At 39.0% G+C, this 20,970-nt stretch overlaps 2 protein-coding genes across 4 annotated transcripts in view; both read left to right on the top strand.

Moving 5' to 3' along the window:
• The window catches only part of LOC127456207 (protein bicaudal D homolog 1-like), a 68,481-nt gene extending 54,177 nt beyond the window's left edge, over positions 1-14,304 (top strand). Inside the window, exons 5-8 of the mRNA XM_051724586.1 lie at positions 2,609-3,730; positions 3,838-3,989; positions 4,655-4,865; positions 12,536-14,304. Coding sequence (XP_051580546.1) covers positions 2,609-3,730; positions 3,838-3,989; positions 4,655-4,865; positions 12,536-12,541 — 1,491 coding nt within the window. The 3' untranslated portion in view covers positions 12,542-14,304. The remainder of the gene's footprint in view (positions 1-2,608; positions 3,731-3,837; positions 3,990-4,654; positions 4,866-12,535) is intronic.
• Positions 14,305-15,478: 1,174 nt separating this feature from the next.
• Positions 15,479-20,970, top strand: part of LOC127456205 (FYVE, RhoGEF and PH domain-containing protein 4-like) — an 85,784-nt gene continuing 80,292 nt past the window's right edge. Inside the window, exon 1 of one of the 3 annotated variants that reach the window (XM_051724577.1) lies at positions 15,479-15,730. In XM_051724577.1, the coding sequence (XP_051580537.1) occupies positions 15,613-15,730 (118 nt within the window). In that variant the 5' untranslated portion in view covers positions 15,479-15,612. The remainder of the gene's footprint in view (positions 15,731-20,970) is intronic. The other 2 variants (XM_051724576.1, XM_051724579.1) reach the window with 2 other exon arrangements.

Here is a 20,970-nt window from a genome sequence, read left to right as displayed (position 1 = left end):
ATGATACTTTTTAATACTTTGATAAATACTATGATACTGTATGATTAACATAAACCACCATTTAGCTTTTGTGGTATAATGTAAATCACCATAAAAATGTATTTCAACTCGTTCCTCATTTTCTTTAAAAATGCACAAATCTACCAACTTTAGCTGGATTTTCCTGCAAGGAATTTAATTCTATGGACACTTTATATTATAAAGGATTTATTTATTTATTAATTTATTTATTTATTAAAGAAACTAAGTTGAATTTAAATAACTTTTACAAATATTTACATATAATTGTATAATTTGTATTTTAAAATGATATTAATTGCATAATTATGTACTGTATAATGGTCTGCTGAAAACGCTATGGTCATTCAGTCGTGTATGATAAAAGAAAGCAATGATTGGCTTACCATACATACATTTATACTTTTAGTCTAAACCGATCAATTTCCTAAAACAAAATATTACATAACATGTTTGTGTATGAGGGACTCGTCTGGAGAATATTTGTACTTAAACTGCATGAGATTACCATTAAATGCAGAAGCCAAGAGCCTGTTATTGTGGATTGCTGTTGCAGTAGTTCACTGTTCATCTTAGATCTCCTCCAGTAAGGAATATATAAGGGTTTACTTCCTCAGCCTCAAGCATTATAGATCGCTGATGCCTGGAAAACAATGAAAACAGTTAAGCAGCACTTGAGATCAATGACAGGAATCACATCTGCGATCATGTTAAATCTGTGACGAACAAGCTAACACAATAAAACACCAAACTATCACATCTGTCTATAGAGAGACAGTTTATAAGCATGGAAATTAAGTGAAATCATGTGATGCCATCATTCTTGAGCATACATACTGTTTTCTGCTGGAAAACAACAACAAAAACATCTTAAACCAGCCTGAGCTGTGCCATGTATCACAAAAAAAGCAGAACAAATTCTGGATTTCAGGATTGGTTTTTGTTTGAATCAGGCTTCATTAGGGTTAAGTGGTAGCAATACGCTTGTTACTAACTTTATCAGTTCAGAGTTTGATACCAAAGTTATGATTAGTTCACGTGCGTGTTCACATGAATGAAGCATCTCGCGAGAGAGTCGGTGGGATTTACTTCTCCGCTGAAGATGTTTATGAAAATTATAAATTATAAGAATTTAAACACAGTTATTACACAGCACACAAGGACTTTAAAAAATATGATCAATCAAATCACATTTACACAGCACAAATCACTATGAAATCATGAATAATTATAATACATTCACACAGCACAGAATCACTAGTTAATGATAAAGAATTTAAAGGCATTTACACAGCAAGAAGAAACAATGCTGCTGCTGCTTGAGCACGAAAAAATCTGAATGTGATGAAAATATTAAAATAGATAATATATCTATGTGAAAGTAACTTTATATAGGTCCACAATGAGAACATTCAGGCTTGTTAATTTTAAAAGTTTAATATCTTGATTTGAAATTTAAAAAATTGAAATTAAAAGCTTTAGTATTAATTACAATTACTTAATATCATTTAATACTATTAGACATTAATACACTATCAAATAATACAAATGTGAGCAATTGGAAAAAGAGTAGATGGTATGCATTAATAAAAACATTTGGTGTGCTAGTGTGCTTTTATTGAACTTCAGGTGAAATACTGTATGTTCATGGCATCTCTGCCAGCAAATCGTAATAAGAAGGGGTTTGGGTGGCATTCACACTTCTGATATATCTACAGTATACTGTGGAGTGATTAAGTTTTTATATTCATTCGATCATTATTGATATTGTATTAATATCTTACTTGAAATTATATAATTATTTTAGGTTTATTTATTCATACATATTTTATGGCCAGTGTGGGAAAATGATTGCAAACAAATAGTTTAAAGTGTCTTTAAACAAATGCAAGACTGCCAAAAATATATTTCTTGCAATAAATAATCATAAATAGCTTATTTTGTAAATGTATAAAATTGTCTCATTGACGTGCACTTTAAATTGGAGTGAGAGATACTAGGGAGAGTGACTGTCACTTTGCTCACAGCTGATTGGTCCAGAATCTGGATGAGATCTCTGATCGGGAACATAACCTGCCCCGGAGCAGGTTAGCCAATTAGTGTACTGTTACTATGGCGATGACCCCCAATGAAAGCCTATCCACTTTACTGGTACCACGAATTCAGAGTTTGCTTAAACTAAGTTTAAACGTATCTAGCTAGCTTCTTAATCCTGCTTTGTGACATAGGACACTGGTTTGCTGGTCTGAACAGCCTGATTTTACAGGGGTTTTGGGCACTTGGTTAGATGGTAAGGCTGGGAGACCACCTTAAATCAGCTAGGGGGGTTCAGCATGGTGAATAGGGATTTTCTGGAAAAAGTTATAAAACCATTAAGGAATTAAATTAATTCTTTAATTAATAAAATCTCATATAAAATTGAAAGACAGCTATTTTGAAGGTATAAATTGGTTATTGTTGTGTGTGTCCCACTAATTACTTGAGAAAATACTGTGCATTGACTTTTCAGAACAGGCATGCACTTTTTTAAATGCAAATCAAGAATTTGTTTCTGCTAACTGCTGTAGCTATTCCTCTTTTTGTCCATTAGGTTGAGCGAGAGAAGTCGGCTCTGCTTACTAACCTACAGGAATGTCAAACTCAACTGCAGCACACGCAGGACGCTTTAACAGAACAACACATGTGTGTTCATCACCTTACTGAGCGAGACAATGGCATGAAACATCTCAACAGTGACAAAGAGTTTGATTCAGATGAGACCGAGAAGAGCGCCGGACACTTCAACGGTTGCTGTGAATATGACACAGATATCAATGGTATAGAGCTCCTCGAGTGTAAATATAGAGTCGCTGTGACTGAAGTCATTGACTTGAAGGCAGAGCTTAAGGCTTTGAAGGAAAAGTATAACCAAACCGTGGAGAGCCAGTCAGAAGAATTCAACCGTAACGAAGGAAAAGTCCAGGCGCTCGAAGAGCAGGTGAAGCATTTGGAGAAAGCCTGCCACGAGGACCGCGAGCGGGTTAGCAGTCTTGAAGTGGAGCTTCGGTGTACGTCATGTATAGCTAGCGAGTGTAACGGCATGTTGAACACAGCACAAGATGAACTGGTTACATTTAGTGAAGAACTCGCTCAGCTGTATCATCACGTCTGCCTGTGCAACAACGAGACGCCAAACCGTATCATGCTGGACTATTACCGCCAGAGTCGGGTCACGCGCAGCGGAAGTCTCAAAGGCCCCGATGACCCGAGAGCCCTGCTTTCTCCACGTCTAGCTCGCCGACTCGCTGCTGCTAACTCCTCAGACATGTCCAAGAGTCCACTAGACTCTCCAGCAAAGGAACGCTTGGGAGAAGGATCTAAAGAGGAGCCAGGAAGTCAACAGAGTCCCACCAGAAGCCCCTTTGGTTCCCCAGTCAACAGTTCAACATTACCTTCTCCATCCCCAGTGCCAGAGACCGGGGATCTCCGTAGGGAGCCCATGAACATCTATAACCTCAATGCCATCATCCGTGACCAGATCAAACATCTACAGAAGGCAGTGGACCGCTCGCTTCAGCTGTCCAAGCAGAGAGCTGCTGTTCGAGAGTTGGCGCCCATCTTCGACAAGGACAAGGAGGCTTGCATGGAAGAGATCCTGAAACTCAAATCGCTCTTGAGCACCAAAAGAGAGCAGATTGCTACCTTACGTCTTGTGCTTAAAGCCAACAAACAGGTTTATGTATTTTCTAACATATCCCAATATCTTCTGTGATGTTTGGTCTCATATAATGAGACTTGTCAGGAGCCTGTACTGTACATGTGTTTGGTTTCTGTCCCCAGACTGCAGAAGTGGCCCTGGCTAACCTGAAGAGTAAATATGAAAATGAGAAGTGTATGGTGACGGAGACGATGATGAAGCTTAGAAATGAACTGAAGGCCCTCAAAGAAGATGCTGCCACCTTTTCTTCACTGAGGGCAATGTTTGCCACAAGGTGCAACTAATATTATTGAGGACAGTGCTCAAGTTATTGTATTTAAAGTCAGCATGAATTAAAAATAGACCCTGTTTACTTTTTTAATAGAAAAGCTTCTTAAAACGATTCACTTTCTGAAAACCGAGGCTCCACTTCTGACAAAACTTTTTTTTTTAGGCTGATGTCACCTAGGCCAAAAATAATGCTAACCAATGGACAAATAACTTATGTAGCCTTTCTACAATTTTGTCAGTTGTTAATGCAGTAATTTAATACCGGTTAATGTAAATGAAATAAAGGTTTTGTCATTATTAGCAAATAATGATAGAACTGAAAACAAAGTGTAATTGGCATACGTATTAATGCTCTTGATGGTAAACTTGGCCTTTAGCCTCCTGTTTTAGTTAAAAGTTTCTTTTAAAAGTGTATGCCAGGGGTGTTTCAGTCCTCCTCAATCCACTGCACACTCTCATTCAGATCTGACTCCATTCTGGGGTGACACACCCACTTTTCACCATTCAATCAAATACAGATCTTGTCCTATATGTTTAATGGGCTGTGAATGCTGTTTCATGTTGACTTTTGAATTTGAATTTGAGTTGGGTATGGAGTTGGGTTCAGTCTTATACAATGTGCTCTGATTATAACAATTCCCTCCTTTTTTTCTTTTCTTTTTTTTTTAGATGTGATGAATATGTAACTCAACTAGATGAGATGCAGAGGCAGCTGGCTGCCGCAGAAGATGAGAAGAAGACTCTGAACTCTCTCCTGCGAATGGCCATCCAGCAGAAACTGGCCCTGACCCAGCGCCTGGAGGACCTGGAGTTTGACCATGAGCAGTCACACTGTGGTCGTGGAGGAAAAGTGCCAAAAATTAGGAGCAGCCCTAAAAAAGTAAGTCATGGAACTGCACTCACAGCTCCCTCTAGTCCCACTGCATCCGTTTCCAAACCCTTTTCCTGTCTCTTCCAACACAATACGGTTGCATCAGCTGGTAGTTCACCTTCACTGGATGTCCTCTCCATCCTCTTCCTCCTGGACCTCCTGTGCTCAGCCATTCTTCCTCTGCCAATCGCAGTGGCATCTGGGCCGTCAGATTAGTTCTAGACATGCAGACACTGTGTATCGAGTTTTGTTACATTGCTCATAGTGGAGACTCTAGCCACAGCTCACAGCGCTCATCTGAAGTTCACAATCCCAGATCGGCTTTTACTTCACCCTATCGTTCCCCTGTCCTGAGCCCACGGCAACCATCGCCAGGCTCAGAGATATCTCACATGCGTTCTAAGCTGACTCAGTTCATGACTTCATCAAGAAGTGACACCTATGATTCCCACAAACCCTAGATCTGACCCTTAGTGATACAAGTAAGGACAGACTGGTTTTCATACGAGATGATGATAGAGATCACTGACTGTTTGGACTGGATGATTCTACTCAGGGATTTGTTTAGAACTTTTCCCGTTTTTGCTTTGATACTACTTGAAATTTTAACAGTAAGATTTAAATTATTAGAATTGTTTTTGTGTATCCTCTGAATTTTTTGTTTTGTAAAATGATAGGCCTACTTATTATTTCAAAGGTTTCTGTAGCAAAAAAAATAAATAAAATAAAATAAAATCATGAACATATAAATTGGACATAGAAAATAAGATTAAATAAAAGGAAATGTCAGTACGTTTGATTTCTTTTTTTGTGGCCTGGATAAGAAAAAGTTTTTGCAAGTATCATTTTTGGAATCTACTTCAGTAAGGACATTTTGGAAGAATTATTGTGTACAAAACGGGTATGAGAACATGTCTCTTTAATATTGAAAAATAATTCCTGCATGTGCACTTTCATTTCATGGCTTGAAATGGGTGCTACATACAGCATGCCAATCAGTTTGCGTGATGGAGTTTTCAGTTTTATTTGTTCGAGTTTGTTTTTTTTTTTTGCTTTGGCAGATCATATGTGAGTACAGCTCCATCCAGTGGCAGCCATAGTATATTATTGTAGCTTGTAGGAAAAAAAAAAAGACAATCTTTTATGCTTAAGTGCCCTTAAGCGTAAAACTATCATTCATGAGTGTTTCATGAAGGTAAAAATGTTTCCGCAGTGTTTAAAATTTTAGATTGGGACAAGAATCTAAAATCTAAAACACATTAAGCCTGTTCTAGAGATAGCATCACCTCTCAAAGCAAATTGCTTTGCCATGCTAAAATGAACCTGATGCACTCTGTATGATTAAAGTGCTTCCTGAGAGAGCGTTTCTATTCACTGACACGGCAGCATATGGCGATGCAGAATCTGCTTTATGTAAATGCAGAAACACGCTATTGCAAATGCTATTTGCTGCACAGCTACTCCACACCAACGAGCTGTCGAGTCAGAAACAGAATGTTTACAACATGTATGTCATTCATTATATCATGCAAAGAGTCTAGGGTTGTTCAGAGCATCTGTGTTATCATGCCAGACTGACCGCTGTGATGCTAATGATGTGACTAATGTGATGCACATTTAGTGTTAAATGTGCTTGTTTAGACACCCGCCTCTGGAAGTTTGAGGTGTTTTTCCAATGAAAATAAAAATGTAGTGATCAGAGGTTTCAGGTTGTGTTTAGGTTTGTGATATTCAGTTGTTCAATGCATGACATGTCAGTATTGTGTATGGTGTGTCTCAGTAGATGGTGTTTGTAAATCACTGTAGTGTGGTCCGGATGAAAATCGTGTCAACCAGACCCCCAATTTACATCTTTACTATATCTTTCACTGCTTTATACTACATAAAATTATAACAACAAATTCAGAATATTGGAAGTGTTTTGGTAGATATGTTGACATGTAAAATCACTGCATTCAAGCGCTGGAGACTGAGGTCAGATTTTAATATTGACGTACTTATATAGGTTTCTGAAAGGTTTTGTGTTGAAGCATGCTCTTTTATAAAGAGATGACAACATTGAAATCACTGTTTTAGTGCCTGTACTAGAGAAGTAGACTGTTTTATTCTCTGCCAGCAGGTGTCAGTGTTTTACATTTCACATCCTAAAATACAGTAAACCATCACTGAAAGTGTCAAATGCTGTTTTGCTCAAAGCAGTCAAGACAAACACAAGAGCACTCTTCAACTCAGTGACGTTTCCTCCAGTTTAAATAAATATAAATAAAATTAGTGAATTCAAAGTTTTTCATTTGGAGGCTTTAAATATAATTGTTACAGTAACTGTATTGAGAAGTTTATTTCACTCATGTGTTTACACTGAAAGATATTAGTTGTGATCACAAGTTTAGTCTAATGTATCAGTCTCTCTTAGACTGTCAGCAGCCTGTTGCTTCAGAACTGACAACCTCCCCACAACTAAGGCCCTTGAGGGCATCACAGGTAACCCGACCTTTGGAGGAGCTCTCTCTCTCTCTCTCTCTCTCTCTCTCTCTCTCTCTCTCTCTCTAGACTTGTAAGATGTCACACTTTGTCACATAGTCAAATATATTCTTAACAGGATCCACCCAACAGGGCACTTTTTCACACACTCGCCTGCTTCTTCAAGTGCTAATTAGTTATATTTAGTTAAGCTTGATCACACATTTAATCTGTTACACAGAATTCAGTTGGCGTATCTTTGCAACGACAAGCAAAACTTTAGATGCCCATAATCCCTTCACCATCCTCTCATCCTGAGTTATTAAATACAGACAACGTTTTTTTGTTCCCATGTCAATGTTACTCTTTTTTTTTTATTTATTTATTTTTTATTTTTTTGCTTTTAAAGGTGATACAGGCCATTTTTTCCCCATGTTAAAATATTTTCTCCAATCCCAGTTTAATATTCAGAGATAAGTAATTATAAGTAAGCTAAACTCTGTGGTGCCATAAAAAAAATCTGTATGAGCATCATGACCTGCCAGACTCAGAAAAACTGACTCAACTAAAGTCAGAAGAGGGAAGTTTTCAGGAAACACGTTTGAAAACTCATTATTTTTGCAGTTCCGTTTGGTTATGCTAGTGGCACACAAATGACACTTCAGCTTTAAAATCTGCTGGCATTAGCATGTGCCCGTGTGTTTGTCTGTTAACAGTGATAATATTCATGTTTGTAATAACGTTCATGTTTAATCAGTTAATAGCTTCTAAATTATTTAACAGGATTTTTTACAACAATTGTTCTAATTTATTAAGAAACAGTATATGGGGAGAGTTGCATGGCGCCATGCAAGGGTTGGACGTGTGAACGGCGAGCCCTGCGCACTTTGCTAGTTTTTAATACTTTTTTCTCATAAACCGGTGAGATTCGATACACACTGTTTCATAACTGTTCTATGAAGACAATATGTCAAAGAACCTTTACACTTGCTTGGATCTTTGTCCTTTTTAAGAATCAGACTAATCTGGGCTTGTGTCATGGTTGGAGGAAGCTTTCCATTCTTTAATGATTCAGTATAAACTTCTAGCAAAAGTGGAGCCAGTTCTGTAGCATAGGATCTAAAAAATTCAGTGGCAAAGCCATCTGGCCCTGGAGCCTTGCCTGTAGGCAAGGCCTTAATTACCTTGCCAAGCTCCTCCAAGATTATCTCAGAATCAAGAGATTTTTTTGCTCTGTCGTCAGTTTAGGAAGATCTAATGGTTCCACAAAGTTTCTGATATCTTCATCAGTAGACAAAGACATAGAACTGTAAAGATCAAGATAGAATTCTTTAAAAGCATTATTAACATCAATAGCCGAGGTAAAAATTTCACCACCAGCAAATTTCACTGAGGGAATGGTAGAAAACAACTCTCTTCTTTATATATCTAGCCAAAAGCTTCCCTGCTTTTTCCCCCAACTCAAAGTATGACTGTCTTGCCCTGAATAACCAAAACTCCACTTTCCGTGGCAAAATATTCCCTTCCAACTCCACGAGTTCTCGTGCTTTGGACTTTTTGATGAATTAAGAACCACCTTAAGTGCCTCCCAAGCCACGCCCACAGAGGATACTGAGGACCAGTTGGTCTCCATATAAACATTGATTTCAGCCTTTAACATTTGTTGGAATTCAAGATTTTGCAAAAGGGATACATTAAAGTGCCAACTATATGATTTCCTTTTCTCCATATGTGGCAACACCTCTAAACTCACCAGGACATGATCTGAGACTAAGATGTTTCCAATTGAACAATCAACAACAGATGAAATGAGGGACTTCGATATAAAGTATATATTCTAGAATAGATCTTATGGACTGATGAAAAAAATGTATAGTTCCTACCAGATGGGTTCATAAGTCTCCAAATATCTGTAAGACTAAGATTTTTACACATTCTGTGAAGCATCAATGTTGCTCTAGGGGGCTTACACACTTTTGCTTCACTATGATCAAGAACTGAGTCCATCAAAAGATTAAAGTTTCCTCCCAATATTATATCATGAGGGGTGCCAGCGGCTTGCAACATCCCTTCAAGATCTATAAAAAAGCCCTGATCATCAGCGTTAGGTGCGAAAATATTAGCCATAATCAACCTTTGCCCCTGAATTTTAGCTAAAACAATAATGACTCTTCCTAATTTATCTTTAATCTGTTTGAGACATTTGAATTTTAGATGTTTATTTATCAATGTAATGACTCCTCTGATCTTACTTGAGCTAGCACTAAAGAAAACATGTCCACCCCATATCTTCCCAAATTTTTCAGCTTCCTGCAGGGAAAGATGCGTTTCTTGAAGAAACACTATATCATATTTCTTACGTTTAAGAAGAGAAATAACTTTCCTTATTTTTATGGGGTGCCCCAACCCATTCACATTCCATGTGGAGAGAGACAATCCACTCATATTAACATTTGACATTTTGACATATTAGAAAAAATAGATTGTGTGTCAAAAACAAGATTATAAAGACCACTTTTCAACATTAGTGCAACAATCAAACCCCGAACTACCCCCCGAATCAAACAAACAGAAAAAAGAATAACGTGCGCATTAACCCCGTGCATGACAGCGCCAACCGACATCCATCCCTCTAAACTCAAAAAGTCCATGTACGCCTACGAGAGCCCCCGCAACAACTTTGCCGTCAGATTGCTCAAGTCCGGTGCTTCTATACAAATTTTGTGAGACAGAATTACACAACAGAAGAAAGTCTATAAAACAAAATCCAGCCAATAGGCAGAATAAACACAAAGAATGTGTAGATTCATCCACATACTGTCCCGAAGGTGTGTTCCTCCCCAAAAAAGCTCCAGCCTCTAGCAGAACCAACACACATACACACACACAAAAAAAAATATATATATATATGATAATAATAATAATAATATAAAAAACGTTCAGTTTCCTCGGGCAGTCAAACAAATGTTCAGTGAGCCGGCTGTTTCATAAGTGCAGCAGATGACCTAATCCTTCCAATTTCCTGCAAAAAAATATTCCACATAACAAACTCCATCCAGTAGGAGGCACAAGTACAAAGAATGAGCAGATTCATCCAAAACTGTCCCGAAGGAGTGTTGTTCCACAAAACAAACTCCAGCCGCTAGGCGGAACCATCACAAGAAGAAATAAACAAGGTGCCCAGTTTTCTCGGACAGTAAAGTGAATGTCCAGTAAGTCAAACTCACTCAGGAGCAACATGAAAATCACTAAATTGCGTACTCATCCCAATGAGTTTATGAAGGACAGTGCTTGCTGTGGGCATGTAAATACTTTGCGGCCATCCTTAGTATCTATTCTCAATTTGGCCGGGAACATCAGTGCAAAAGCGATCTTCCGTTGATGTAAGAGTTTCTTGCATTCCTTAATCAATCACATTTCTCTCTTGTCGAATTTGCAAAGTCTGGCAACAAGAAAATGTTGTAGTACTTCCAAGAAAGCTTTCCTTTACACCTCGCCTCGCGTAACACGAGATCTTTATTGGATGAACTCAAAAATTTGGCCAGAATCGGTCGGGGCCTGTCTCCCTCAGCCGATCTGAGAGCCGGGACTCTGTGAGCTCGCTTGATTTCCAGCTTATGGCCTGTTATGTCGAGCAGACTCGGGAAGAGCTCGTCTAGGATTTTCACCATATCTCGGACGTTGTTTTGCCAGCTACGATTCTCAAGGTCTTCCAACTTTTCCCAGATGCACTGCAAATCTGCCTTGGTCACTAGCAGATTAGCAGCTAATTCCCTTTCCGATGACTCCAGATAATTGATCCGTTTCTTGACGTCTGACAATCTTGTAACCAACTCGGAGAATTTTCACGATTCAATCAATCCAAATTGCGTCCCCGGTCTGCGGCCCTGTCAGAGGCATCAGCTTGAGCATGTAAGTGTCTTTTAATGTCTCCAGAGCCCGAGGATTTTGAATTCTTTGACATATTGTCTTCATAGAACAGTTATGCTTAACAGAGTATATTGAATCTCACCGGTTTAGGTCACAAAAAAATTTAAAACTAGCTAAGTGCGCAGAGCTCACCGTTCACACGTCCGAACCTCGCATGGCGTCACGCGACATTTTGGGATTCCCAGATCTCAGTTCTATAGGTGTTTACAGCTGCGCCACCTGCTCTGTACTGTTTTTTGGAGTAGCACACACCCCCTAAAGCGGCAGATACTCTAGGAGAGGGGATTACTGCTTTTGGAAAAGGTCATGAGGCATCAGTGTATTACTCCCTGCTAATTCAGAGTCTGGGGGACGGAGCTTTAACTTCTATCAGGAGATTAAGGGAGAAAGATTTAAACTTGGTATTGGAAGAGGGAGTGTGGGCTAGGATTCAAAAAACGTCAAGTCTACATCTAGAGATGCAAGGGTGTGCCTTATGCAATTCAAATTTTACATTGATTCTATTGGACCCCCTCTAGATTATATAGGCTTGGTCTTAAAGACACACCCACCTGCTGTCGATGCCAATCAGAAGATGGAGACACAACCCATTTTTTGGGGGGGTGTGTTAAGATCCAAGAATTTTGGTTGAAGTTTCAGAGTTTTATGTGTGATGAATTGGGCACTCAAATTTAACTTTGCCCCAAACTCTGTATTTTGGGTGATGGGGCGGTCATAAATTTGGGGATAAACATAAAAAATTGGGTTCTGACCAGTATCATGATTGGCAGTCAAATTATTTTAAGTGGATGGAAGTCGGATGGAGCACCCTCGTTTTTGGAGTGGTGTGTGGAAATGGGGAGGGTGCCAGCTTTTGAGGTGGTGGCAAGTAGAAGGCTGGGGTTTGGGGACTTGTTTGTTAGGAAATGGGGTAATTATCTGGCATTTTTGGGGGACTCTCAGGGAGGGGATGGGGAGAGAGAACTTTAGTTTAATTATGTATGTTTATTATATATTTGTATTTTATTTTATTTTATTTTATTTGTGTGTGTGTGTATTATTATATGTGACCACAGGGGTGTTCATTGGGGGTCAGGGTGGGGTTGGTGACGGGAGGGATATTAGTGGGGGTTTAATGTTAAATGTTGATTCGGTGTGTATGTGTTGTGTATTTTTGAATCAATGACAAATTTTAATTGAAAAAAAGAAACAGGATATGAAGATTTCCTTTGATACTAACTCACGGTTATTCTGACTCTCTCTCTCTCTCTCTCTCTCACTCTTTTGGTTGTTTGTCTGTATGTCGGCAGTCGTAATGTGTTGTCAGCTCTTCAAAAGGACCGGACACACGAGGATGGATCCAGACTTCCATGTGACCCTTTCAACTGTCTGGACCTTCATTCTCAGCTTTTTGGCCCTTAGCTCCTGTCAGTGAACAAGCACTTCCTGCCGCTCTGAGTGACCCATCAATCAGGCATCCAGCCAATCACATGCTCCTCTTCTTGTGTGATTCTAGAGGGACCCGCCCTGATTTCACCCTCACACTCATGAATAGGGTGAATTATTTCATGTTTATTGTGAAAACAATTATTAATTACCACCCAGAGTAAGTTGAGCACAATAGCAAATGGATTGGTCTTTTGACTTTATATTTATTTTATTTATCTGTTTATTTATTTATTTGTCTTTTTGTTTGTTTATTTTAAACAGTTATGTGTGGTGTCTTTTTTTGGTATTCCTCTCTATTGAAATGATGGATCCAGATTTGCTGCGTTCAGAACATTTAACTTTAGTATTTTACAATAAGCTTGAAAATACACTTTAAAATACCAAAAGGCACAGTCAATATTTATTATATCAACAAAGGACTACATTATGATATGGTGGCGTGAACGTGATTATCAGTTTTGCAACTAATATTTGTAATCTCTGATTTTTAGAAAACAAATGAAAACAAAAGAAAAGTGTGAAATCATAGAAGAACTTTAATAAATGGTTGCAGATACTGATACAGAGAGAGGTGTGTAAACACAGTTTTCAACAAGACATGTTCGAGTCACTCCTGTTAGTGTTAGAGTGACTTTAAAGTATGAATGCTCCTGAGGTGAAGTTTGTATTACAGTCATTATAAACCATTAAGTTTTGGAAATCTCACCTTCTTGATATAATGTCATTGCATATGGAATGTTTCTTTGACCTTTTTTTCTTTTTTAACATGACATTATTTCAAAGCACATGCACAAATATTATATATTTTATACCTGCATTCTCTTTTTATTGCTGAGTTGATGTCAGATAAGTCTGTTTGGTTTGGGTGGATATAGTTCAGCGACTCGTGAATCTCTTTGTCTGAGGGAGTTTTGGTGAGAGCGAGGTTTGATCACAGTCTGCTGCTAAATCTGAACATAGGTTAATTATTCTCAGTTCTTCTCCAAAAAACAAGCCCTATTTACTGCATCCCATATTCACCTATGTTTTTTGGTAGATTCCTTCCATAATTTAATGTTTATTTCCTCTGTGTAAAGCACAATAACGTTGACCTATGCATTTTGAAATAGGCACAGGATCATCTTCTATCATATTGGCGTCTATCCTCCGATCATACAGTGATGTGTGCCAGCAGGACATGAGAAATGTCAATATTTTTTTTTTTTTTTTTTTCAAGAAGTAAACCACAAAAACAAATTTTCAGTCTTATTTATTGACTGAAAGGTTATTGATGTGTCAACATGGAATACAATCAGAACCTTCTCAAAGCTTAACTGTGTCCATTGTGAATCAGAAACAAAGCTCCGTCTATTTAATGACATGAAGAAGGATATAAGATCAATGGTCTTATTCATAATCGCTCTGGACTCCCAGTTCTCTCAGTTTCTATTCAGTCTAACTCATTATATGGTTCCCAACAAGACAAGAGGAGTTTCAGTTTGAAAACTGGTTTAATTAACTACTAATATGGGTAGATTTCTGCCTCTGAAGTGTCATGTATTGGATAAGTTTAGGACAAATGATCATGCTACAGGATGCTTGTATGTGCACAGTCTGAAGGGACACTTTTTTTTGTGAAATAAAAATTTAAAACAAGATTTGCTGAGTGCTGTTCTGACTATACTGAGATATAATGTGTATGAAAGGTCCCCATGTTCATATATAACAGCTCACATTGATATTTGCACCTTATCTCGAGTTCACACTACTATCAACAAAAAAACAGAACACAAAGACATCAAAGTTTTTTTCAACTCTGTTTTTGCCGTCTAACAATGTTACAATTCTTGATGAGTATATAAGATAAGTAACAATGTCAGATTAGTAAACTGTTCGTTCTTTTGAGTCGGATCTTTTCAATGAATTGGTTTATCCAATTCACCAAACTGTTTAGAAATTAGAATGATTGGTCTGTGAATCAGACTTGAGTTTATTCTTGAGTTCAGTTCACTGGTCACAGCAGTTAACAGCAAACTGAAGAGGAAGATAATCGTGAATAACTACTCAAATTTCAGTCTGTTTCTTACACAAACATGTTGAATGACTTCAGAAGGCTTGAAATACATCACATGAGTCATATGGACTGGTTTTATGATGCTTTCATGATGCTTTTTTTATTTTACTGAGCTTTACTTCCTCATTCACTTCATCATATTGAAAAGATAATAATGACAGGATTGTCACTTTGGGTGAACTTTAACTTATTTATGAACAAATGACTTGCAAGAATTCTTTATTCTGAATATTTAGCTGCTTTTCATCCAGTGAGAACACACTTTACCATGGTAAAATGACTGTAACACACCGCTTCTGATCACATAAGAGCAGGGGCGCACTGGTAAGAGAAATCCATCTGGGATTTTACATAGAAACTGGCCCAAAATGTGTTGAGCGGGGAGGGGGTCCCTGTCCTTTTCTGCATATCGATACTGGCCCAAAAGTTGTTGGGGAGGAATATCTGCATTTCTGCTTATCTCTACCCCCCTTCGGCATATCGCGGCGCCGTTTTGTGGCCCATTCGTCCCCGTTTCCCGGCCGGGAAAAGTCCCGGATCTCCCCACGGCCAGTCCGCCCCTGCATAAGAGTTTTGTGATTAAATCCACTGCTGCAACAAGTCACATCCCGGCGGAAATGATGTTGGATTCGTGTGTTTTCAGGTGTGTGTCGGAGGCGGTGAACTCTGATAAACCAATCAAGACTGTGACTCAGTACAGGACATTACTGTAAGAGCAGACACAGAAGGTCAGGAAACGTCTCCATTCACTTCTGCAGAGTGTTTTTAATGTCGCAGACGCTTTTTAACATAAAGACTTCGAGGTGAAATGCATCGTGGACGAACATCACCAGTTTCCATGCGCACACAAGGACTAAACTGTTGCTTGCTGTAAAAGTAATTTAAATGTTGGAACGAACTATAGAAAACATGAGTGACATAAGAAGAAACGCTATCAGGAGGAAGTCCAAGCCGAAGGAGCGTGAAGATTCGGCGGCGGCGGAGAAATGCGCGGAATGTTCAGGTGAGTCCGGTGAGAGCCACTTAACCCGCGGGAAACAACCGTGTACTGTTACATCAAATTAAAGCTCTGAATCATTTCAATCTCTGTGTTAATGTGATCGAGTAGGCTTTAAATGAAAAGTCACTGATCTGCTTTTAATGGTCTTTGTTTATTAGTTTCAATACAGAATCTTTTCAAGCCCCTCAAATTTTACATCATGAGTTTCCTTAATCTTTGACAGCACACAAGGGATTAGGCAAAATGTGGAGAATTCACTGTAATACACACCAGACTCCGTTTTCTTCCACACGTGGGAATAAAGCCCTGTTTGTGCTGACGAAATGAACGCTAACAAGTCTTAACTAGTTGTGTTACAGTGTTTGCAATAGTAAAATGTGTTATCTCTGTGATCCAGCTTGCACAATTTCACAGCCTCAGGACAATGAATGTGCACCATTACAGATGTTATTGAAAAATACAGTCTAAGTACTAGATATACTCAGTATGCCATTTTAGAGGGAGAATCCAGACCTCTGTAAAGACTCTGAATGGCACAAACAGCCACTGATGTTTGAGTCAGCTGGTGCCATAAAGAGTCCAGTGTGACTGTGATTGGATCATTGCCAATATGTATAATTTTGACTACAGCAAAACATTCTGGTTATTTGAAAATTGGTTCATAGAAATTTTGTTTCAAGGTTATTTAAGTGAACAGTCAGAAAATAATGCAAATTTGGTTGTTTTGATAAAACAGTATTTCTCTGTTAAGCAAGATCTTCACTATTGTAAATCCAGAGAATGATCAGTACTGCATCCTATTCAAGACACTGCGGGGAACTTTTAAGATGATTTTGTGAAATTGACAGCATTGTTGTCTTCAAACGCTGTTTAATTCTTTAAATGTTTCTTTAGACTTGTCTTCAGTGTTAATATTCTTAAATCTCCTTCAAGAAATCAGGATCTGAGGATATTATGAACTGTGTTGGCTTTTCCCATCACTGCTGTGGATGAATCTGCTCTTCCACCAACTTCTTGAAGTTGTAGTGTGTACTGGTTTTACTGTATAACATGCAATGAAACTAAGCCATTGGTTTGTGACTTCCTGAAGTGTGAAAACGCTGTGGCTTACTTTCAAAACATTGCTGTTTTATTTAAGGTGCCCGACTTGTGAAATGACTCAGGCCCTATTTGAACCTGCAACCTTGCGTGAACACCTGCAATAGCCACTGCACCGGAGCTCAAACTAGGTTTTTAGTGACCACTAAAGCAGTTCATAAATCAATGGAAAAAATAGTTTTTGAAGATAATTATTAATCCTTGTTGGCACTACCCTGAATCCCGTGCTTTCTCCATGTCACTGAATTCAGTGCTGTAGAGGTGTTTATTTGTCATTCACAGTCCGATTGGCAGATCAAGAATTGTCATGATGTCGTCTGAGCTGCAGACTTCATTTGGTGTTGTTCATATAATCTTGAGTAGCCGGCTGTAGTTTGAGATGTTATAGATATGATGTAAATAGCTCATGGACACACTTCCTCTATTAGTCTCCAGTAAATATTTAATTGTGTAGGGTGCATGGCTCCTGCTGCAGGAAAAGGGAAGTCATTTTAACATTGTGAGATTTAACACAGTAGGGATTAAATAGATCTGCTCTAACATACATGATTTTTACCAAATTAAGTTCTGGCATAGCAGCAAAAGAAATTAAATGAAAACACAAATCTTACATGTATGTTACTGTAAGGAGCTTACAGTATCTCCATTGTATATGATAACTTGTATAATAACACACAAATCCATCAGGTGGCAGTGTAACATCACATAAAGTTGGGCAGCTCACAACACAGCACTGCTGGACGACCAGTGTGTTCCTGTGGACATTTGCTTTCAAAATTTAACTCTCAGAGACCCAAACATAGAGATTAATGATATATTTTCTTCTTTTGAATGTGTTTTTAGGAAGGCACTGATGACAAAAATCGTGATTTTTTTTTAAAGGTGCACTCGGCAATTTTTTCCTCATTAAAAAACGTAAACTCCTAAAGACATGAATTGTAATTTTGCAATATGTATAGGAAATCATGAGCACTCACATTAAAATGAAGACTCCAGTCAAATAAGTAACCTTATAAAAGCTGTTTTATTCTACAAGGAGAGGGTCCGCACATGGGGGCTGCCACGTTATAATCACATGACCAGCCGAATACTACTCGCTTAATCTCAGTAACCGTAACCGTCCTGTTATTTGACACTTTCACTTACTGATTACAGTAGTCATGGCTGACAGGTGAATACTAAATTTCTACAATGGCATCTGAAACTGAAACTATTAATTTCTGATTAACATTTTTTATTGATTTCATATAAATAACAAAGAAAAGCAAAACCTGTATATACAGAATCAACATTTAACCCCACTCTTACCCCTCCCCCTCCCAATCCCCAACCCCACCCTGACCCTCAACAACATCCCTGTATGATTATAGACATACACAAAAAAAAATATGATAATCACACAGATTTAAAACTAAACTTCTCTCTCCACTGCCCCTCCCCGAGAACCCTCCAAAAACTCCAAATAGTTGCCCCATTTCCCAACAAACAAATCTAAGTTACCCAGTCTTCTTAATGACACTTCCTCAAAATCCGCCACCCTCCCCATCTCCATGCACCACTCCTGAAATGGGGGCGCACCAGCCGACCAACATCCCCTTAAAATAATTTGTCTGGCAATCATTACACTGGTCAGAACCCAATTTTTTTTTATGTGTTTATTCCCCATATCGATGACCGCCCCATCACCCAAAACACAGAGTCTGAGACAAAATTAAATCCGAGTGCCTAATATTTCACACATAAAATTCTGAACCTTCAACCAAAATTCTTGGATCTTAACACACCACCAAAAAATACGTGTTGTGTCTCCAACTTCTGATTGGCATCGCCAGCAGGTGGGTGTGTCAAGACCAAGCCTACAGTGCATCCGGAAAGTATTCACAGCGCTTCACTTTTTCCACATTTTGTTAAGTTACAGCCTTATTCCAAAATGGATTAAATTCATTATTTTCCTCAAAATTCTACAAACAATACCCCATAATGACAACGTGAAAGAAGTTTGTTTGAAATCTTTGCAAATTTATTAAAAATAAAAAAAACAAACAAAATCACATGTACTCACAGCCTTTGCCATGACACTCAAAATTGAGCTCAGGTGCATCCTGTTTCCACTGATCATCCTTGATGTTTCTACAACTTGATTGGAGTCCACCTGTGGTAAATTCAGTTGATTGGACATGATTTGGAAAGGCACACACCTGTCTATATAAGGTCCCACAGTTAACAGTGCATGTCAGAACACAAACCAAGCCATGAAGTCCAAGGAATTGCCTGTAGACCTCCGAGACAGGATTGTATTGAGGCACAGATCTGGGGAAGGGTACAGAAAAATGTCTGCAGCATTGAAGGTCCCAATGAGCACAGTGGCCTCCATCATCCATAAATGGAAGAAGTTTGGAACCACCAGGACTCTTCCTAGAGCTGGCCGCCCGGCCAAACTGAGCGATCGGGGGAGAAGGGCCTTAGTCAGGGAGATGACCAAGAACCTGATGGTCACTCTGACAGAGCTCCAGCATTTCTCTGTGGAGAGAGGAGAACCTTCCAGAAGAACAACCATCTCTGCAGCACTCCACCAATCAGGCCTGTATGGTAGAGTGACCAGAAGGAAGCCACTCCTCAGTAAAAGGCACATGACAGCCCGCCTGGAGTTTGCCAAAAGGCACCTGAAGGACTCTCAGACCATGAGAAACAAAGATTGAACTCTTTGGCCTGAATGGCAAGCGTCATGTCTGGAGGAAACCAGGCACCGCTCATCACCTGGCCAATACCATACCTACAGTGAAGCATGGTGGTGGCAGCATCATGCTGTGGGGATGTTTTTCAGTGGCAGGAACTGAGAGACTAGTCAAGATCGAGGGAAAGATGAATGCAGCAATGTACAGAGACATCCTTGATGAAAACCTGCTCCAGAGCGCTCTGGACCTCAGACTGGGGCGAAGGTTCATCTTCCAACAGGACAATGACCCTAAGCACAAAGCCAAGATAACAAAGGAGTGGCTTCGGGACAACTCTGTGAATGTCCTTGAGTGGCCCAGCCAGAGCCCAGACTTGATCCCGATTGAACATCTCTGGAGAGATCTGAAAATGGCTGTGCACCGAAGCTCCCCATCCAACCTGATGGAGCTTGAGAGGTCCTGCAAAGAAGAATGGGAGAAATTGCCCAAAAATAGGTGTGCCAAGCTTGTAGCATCAAGACTTGAGGCTGTAATTGGTGCCAAAGGTGCTTCAACAAAGTATTGAGCAAAGGCTGTGAATACTTATGTACATGTGATTATTTTTTTATTTTTATTTTTTTTTATAAATTTGCAAAGATTTCAAACAAACTTCTTTCACGTTGTCATTATAGGGTATTGTTTGTGGAATTTTGAGGAAAATAATGAATTTAATCCATTTTGGAATAAGGCTGTAACATAACAAAATGTGGAAAAAGTGAAGCGCTGTGAATATTTCAGGATGCACTGTATATAATCTAGAGGGGGTCCAATAGAATCGATGTAAAATCTGGAATTGCATAAGACACACCCTTGCATCTCTAGATGTAGACTTGACGTTTTTTAGAATCCAAGCCCACACTCCCTCCTCCAATACTAAGTTTAAATCTTTCTCCCATAATCTCTTGACAGAAGTTAAAGCTCCGTCCCCCAGACTCTGAATTAGCAAGGAGTAATACACTGATGCCTCATGGCCTTTTCCAAAAGCAGTAATCACCAATCCCAGAGTATCTGCCACTTTAGGGGGGTGTATGCTACTCCCAAAAATAGTACAGAGCAGGTGGCACAGCTGTAAATACCTAAAGAACTGAGATCTGGGAATCCCAAAGTGTTGAACCAAATTTTCAAAGGATCTCAACACTCCACTCTCATATAGGTCACCGAGTGTATTCACCCCCCTCACAATCCACTCTGACCAGCAGAAAATGGGACTTATTAATACATAATGTAATTTGGGGTTCAGCCATATGCTTGAGGCAACATTTAAATAAATGTCCTAGTGCAAATGCAAGATAACAGGGTGCGACTTTTCCAATTAGTTTGATAGAAAGGCTTTGCAATGGCGAAAAAGTGGCAAGAACTTCCTGTTCAATACAAAACCAGGGAGGGGCCCTCTCAGGTGGAAGCGACCAATGAGCCAAATGTCTGAGACCG

This window comes from Myxocyprinus asiaticus, chromosome 18 (assembly GCF_019703515.2).
Source record: "Myxocyprinus asiaticus isolate MX2 ecotype Aquarium Trade chromosome 18, UBuf_Myxa_2, whole genome shotgun sequence".
Taxonomy (NCBI): domain Eukaryota; kingdom Metazoa; phylum Chordata; class Actinopteri; order Cypriniformes; family Catostomidae; genus Myxocyprinus; species Myxocyprinus asiaticus.
Note: the sequence above shows the minus strand (reverse complement) of the source record. Positions and strands in the feature narration are given on the sequence as shown.